Raw genomic sequence first — 5,564 nt, 5'->3', positions numbered from 1 at the left:
GACATATACAGACATTACAGTATTTTATTCTTCTAACATTAAGTATTAGAATTAAGTATTTATGTGAACATTATTTTTTCACACTTAAACAAAGACTACCCACCAGAACACTCAACAGCAACAAAACTGTCTCCCTTGCATTTTTTGGGATCTTTTGGTTCAACAAATGGGCATTTCCAAAGGCTCTTTCCATCAGATCTGCACTGCACTTGATCCATGAAATATAGTTCTGGCCGAGGTTGATCTTTGTAGCGAGCCTCTTCTATACCAGAGTGCACATGGTCTCCACATCTTAATGATCGACAAACAACCTCTCCATTTTCTTTTTTCCAGCCGTAATGACAGACCAAACCCCATTCACGGTTACTGTTGTAGACCTCCAGACGGCCTTGACACGGACTGGTAGACGCATGCAAATTCACATTCAGACCTGTAATCAATCAATCAAATTTTATTGTAATTTGTTTATCTACTTATTTATTTTTTGTACTCTAAAGTATTAGAATTTTGCTTATGATTAAAATGATAATAATTATTATATATTAATTATATATAATATATTAATAATAATACATTTTATTTGTGATTCGCTTTTCTTAAACTCAAAGCAAAACAGCACAACAATAAAAAGATGCAATAAAACAATAAGAATATGAACTATTAGATAGAATAAAAAGTAAACAAATTGATCATCCTAAGTTAAAAGCAATGCTAAAAAGGTGAGTCTTAAGAAGTTTCTTAAAACAGTCCAGTGAGGCAGCATTCCTAAAGCTGATAGGTAGTGCAGTCCACAGCTTAGGCACACTGTATGAGAAAGCCTTCCCACCCATGGTCTTGATAAACTGTCGTGGCTGATACAGGGTAAGTCCCGATGCCGAACGAAGACTGCAGGCTGGGGTGGTGAGAGTCACCAGGTCACAGATGTAACCAGGTGCCAGCCCATGCACTGCTTTTAAAGTTTAAAATCAAGGTCTTAAAATCAAATTTGTGATTTAATAGGATGTAGTACAGGAGTAATATGGTGGCGTGATGATGTGTGTGTCAGAACCCGTGCAGTGTAATTTTGTATATACTGTAATCTTCTGAGAGAACTTGTTGTAAACCCCCAAAAAGTGATTTACAAAAATCAAGATGTGATGTGATAAAGGCATGGATAAGCCTCTCTGCATCAGGTCGTGAGAGTAATCCGTGCAATATTGCGGAGATGAAAGAAGGCAGTTTTTGTTAAGTGTTTGAAGTGGGAGTTAAAAAAATACATTTCAATTTAGGTTTTCAGCCATATTGACAGCCCTACACTGTAAAAATTACATAACAAATAGTCACAACAACATAAAATTGTTACTTTAACTAGTTTTAATCAGTTAGTAAAGTTTTACCAAATTTGTTTAGCTATATCAAGTTTAACTTCATATTTTTAGTCAGTGTGACTGATGTAAGTCAAGATGAGATCAGTGGTTAAACTTAGGACTGTCATCTCAAAGCAAGAAGGTTACTGGTTCGAGTTCCGGCTGGGTCAGTTGGCATTTCTGTGTGGAGTTTGTATGTTCTCCCCGTGTTGGCGTGGGTTTTCTCTGTGTGCTCCGGTTTCCCCCACAGTCCAAAGACATGCGCTGTAAGTGAATTGGATGAACTAGTGGCTGTAATGTATGAGTGTGTGTGAATGTGAGTGTGTAGGCTGCTGGAAGGTCATCTGTGTAAAACATATGCTGGAATAGTTTGCGGTTCATTCCGCTGTGGTGACCTCTGATGACTAAGCTGAAGGAAAATGAATGAATGAATTGGAAAGCTCAAAATGATTTGAAATAAAAGTCACATCCTAGCTGACTGCATACATTTAGCATATTTGATCCTTCATCTAAAACGTTTCACACACGTTTCACATGTGGTTCTTATCCACATGTTATGGGAATGCCCTAAAATATTTGATTATTGGACTAAAACATTTAAAACTTTGAAAGATGACTTCGACATACATCTGGATACAAATCCACTTCTGGCCATTTTTGGGATGGCAGTAGATGCTAACCTTTCAGTATTGGTCCGAAAGGCTTTAGCTTTTACTACTTTATCAGCATGATGTCTAATCCTTTTAAAGTGGAAACGTGTATCTCCACTGTCTTTTGATGCATGGATAAAAGAAGTGTTAACTTGCATTAAATTGGAAAAGATTAGACTACCACTTACTGGTTCTTTAAAGACATTTGACAAGGTGTGGCGCCCCTTTTTAGATTATCTGCTGGCTAACTCTCTTGATTCTTAAGCTGAGCAATAATATATGAATACTTATTATTATTATTATTATTTATTTTTTATTTTTATTTAATTCATTCATTCATTTTCTTTTCGGCTTAGTCCCTTTATTAATCTGGGGTAGCCACAGCGGAATGAACCGGCAACTTATCCAGCATATGTTTTACACAGCGGACGCCCTTCCAGCTGCAACCCATTACTGGGTAACATCCATACACACTCCTTTACACACATACACTACGGACAATTTAGCCTACCCAATTCACCTATACGGCATGTTTTTGGACTGTGGGGGAAACCGGAGAACCCTGAGGAAACCCACGCAAACACGGGAAGAACATGCAAACTCCACACAGAAATGCCAACTAACCCTGCCGAGGCCCGAACCAGCGACCTTCTTGCTGTGAGGTGATTGTGCTACCCACTGCGCCACCATGAGACCTAATTTAATTTAATTCTATTTATTTTATTTTTTTTATTTATTAGTTATGTTTTAGTTTTTCAATGGGAACTTATATGCTGTTGTGGGAGGACAGTGTTTATTCCGTTACACTCACCCCCCTAAACCTCACTCCCATCCCGGACGAGCCCCTACTTGTACTCACCGGTCCTATTTCACCCAACTCGGTCTGAGCTGGGATCGAACCGACGATTCTATGCATGGAAGACGGTTGCTTTAACAAGGAGGCTAAACACCATGACCTCTAGCGTCTGTCGCTAGAGCACCTTTTGAGGTCAGCAGTGTGAGGTTTATCTGCATAGCCCTTCGTTAGCTGGCCTCTGTTACATTTCTTTTTCAAATATTTCCTAAATGATGTTTAATAGAGCAAGTAATTTTTCACAGTATTTCCTATTATATTTTTTCTTCTGGAGAAAGTCTTATTTGTTTTATTTTGGGTAGAATAAAAGCAGTTTTTAATGTTTTAAAACAAATTTTTGAGAGTTTTTTTCCCATTTAGTGTTTCTTCAGGGTAGTGTTAGCAACAACATGGAAAAATAATTATAATATGAAAATTGTAATTGATATTCTGTGTAGAAAACCTAATAAAATGCTTCACATTATTCATCTCTTCTTCCCTGTTCATTACAGGTCGATCGAGCTTTCATTGTACCAGGAATCCTTTTCATCGAAAATGCAGGAAATGACACTTACAGAGAGCAGTAACGACAGACCCACGCCAGGAACTCTGGTCTGACACGCAAAAACAAACACCAAGACATTACAGCAAACACCAGCCCATGGCAGAATGAGAGAACGTCATGATGGACTTTTAAAGAGAGGTTTTGAGGAATAATTCCACAAATAATTACAGAAATCAGTCAAGCATCTTTTTTATACTAAGAAATGTTAAGCCACCACTGACAAACACGTGCTCAAGCCACTTTTCAGCATGAAATCAAGCTGTCTTCTCGTTTCACGTCATCTCCAGCTTTCTGTAGACTTGTTATATATATACAGTAGATCAGTAAATCTCCCTGTTGATCAGCAAAAAGTAGTAGAAAGCTCTAGAAATAGACATCATGTCAGCACATTCCTATTATTAAACAACATTATTTAATTTGTATTCACCGTGAAATATACGTACAGTTGAAGTCAGAATTCGCCCTCCTGTGAATATTTTTTTCTTTTTCAAATATTCTCCAAATGATGTTTAACAAAGCAAGGAATTTTTCACAGTATTTCCTATAATATTTTTTCTTCTGGAGAAAGTCTTATTTGTTTTATTTTGCCTAGAATAAAAGTTTAAAAAAATTTTAAAAACCATTTTAAGGTCAACAATATTAGCCCTCTTAAGCAATTTTTTTTTGATTGTCTACAGAGCAATGATATGCCTAAATAACGTAGTTAAGCCTTTAAATGTCACTTTAAAGGGTCATGAAACTTCTCAGCAGGGTGTTTTCACACCTCTAGTTTGAAAAAAGTCAGGAAAGTGGGTGAGTCCTGCTTTGTTTAGGTGGGAGTGTCAGGGGAGGGAAAGAAGAAAGGGTTTGCATGAAAAGGGGAATTTCAGTTCGAGCATGTGCTGATTTTCACAGAGGCAAAACAAACACACAGATGCAGAGAAAGACTGTAGGTGCGTCCCAAATCGTGTACTTATGTACTATTTTACGCCATTTTGTAGTATAAATAGTGTAAGTAGTGCATTCACACTGAAAACTTTACAAATAGTAAGTGCACTTTAATTACCTGGATGATGCACTCATTCAGCCGGTGAAATGAAGTGTGTAACGATGGACACTTCACACACTCAACAACTGCAGTTTTGTCTTCATAGCGGAAGGGGCGGAGCTATCGGGCACATATGTTGAATAACTTTATTTATTTTGGATCGTGAAAGCAAAATTCTCCTACAAGAGTAAATACAGCGCCTCCCGATGGTGAATGCAGTTATACTCATGGCAGGTATTATTTGATAGTAAGGTCATTTATTTCACTGATTTGGCAACCGTCAAATGTCATCGGGGAAACGATTTGAATTTCCGCTTAGTAAAAAAAACATTAGTGTTCCATTTGGGACGACACTACATACATATACTATGCTGTTGAGTGTGTAGGTTCATAAGTACATAGTGCATAGTGTATAGTGTGCCATTTGAGACGCAGCTATCGACTACGTTTACATGGACATCTGTAATCGAATTATTTGCCAAATTCTTAATTTGTCTATTTTAACTGCAGTTTGGCACTTTCACTTACATTCAGGAACATTTCATGCATGCCCCCCGTGACAAACAAGATATTGGATGTGAAGAACTGCTGGAGAGTGCAGTTTAAATGGAATATTTGATACCGCACAGCGAATGGGAGAGAAAAAAACCCTCCACATTTCTCAGTAACTTAGATGCGGTATGTAGCATCAGAAAGCTGTGTGTGTATCGACGATCCTGTCACAAAATGCAGCGAAAATCCTACACGATGATAATAGTTTGATTAAGGTGTTTACATGTTTACAGTCGGAGAGCAGCATTTACAGTGAATCATTCAGTCAATAATATTATAGTTATATTAATATACTGTAAACTTAGTAACTAAATCATTTTGACTAAGGTATGTCTTTAAACACTGAAAGAGTACTGCTGACGATACGAACTAACTTTGCCATCTGAATAAACATAAACAAAGAACACTGATTGCACACTTACCAAATCTGTAGAGAAAGGACAATCAACATCAACTGGAGCTGCGTCTTTTTTACAAGGAGATGAGCAGAAAATCCAGATTTCACCATTTCCAGATGCGAAAAGCTCTCGGGTAAAAAATTTTCCTTACAAATGTATTTTTGTCACATGTTAGCAGACCACTGTAATCCACA

At 37.3% G+C, this 5,564-nt stretch overlaps 1 protein-coding gene across 3 annotated transcripts in view; it reads left to right on the top strand.

Moving 5' to 3' along the window:
• ccdc120a (coiled-coil domain containing 120a) overlaps positions 1-4,064 on the top strand; it is a 128,645-nt gene extending 124,581 nt beyond the window's left edge. For all 3 annotated transcript variants that reach the window (XM_056464060.1, XM_056464061.1, XM_056464059.1), the window contains exon 11: positions 3,341-4,064. In XM_056464060.1, the coding sequence (XP_056320035.1) occupies positions 3,341-3,446 (106 nt within the window). In that variant the 3' untranslated portion in view covers positions 3,447-4,064. The remainder of the gene's footprint in view (positions 1-3,340) is intronic.
• The last annotated feature ends 1,500 nt before the right edge of the window (positions 4,065-5,564 follow it).

The sequence above is a fragment of the Danio aesculapii genome, chromosome 8 (assembly GCF_903798145.1).
Source record: "Danio aesculapii chromosome 8, fDanAes4.1, whole genome shotgun sequence".
Taxonomy (NCBI): domain Eukaryota; kingdom Metazoa; phylum Chordata; class Actinopteri; order Cypriniformes; family Danionidae; genus Danio; species Danio aesculapii.
Note: the sequence above shows the minus strand (reverse complement) of the source record. Positions and strands in the feature narration are given on the sequence as shown.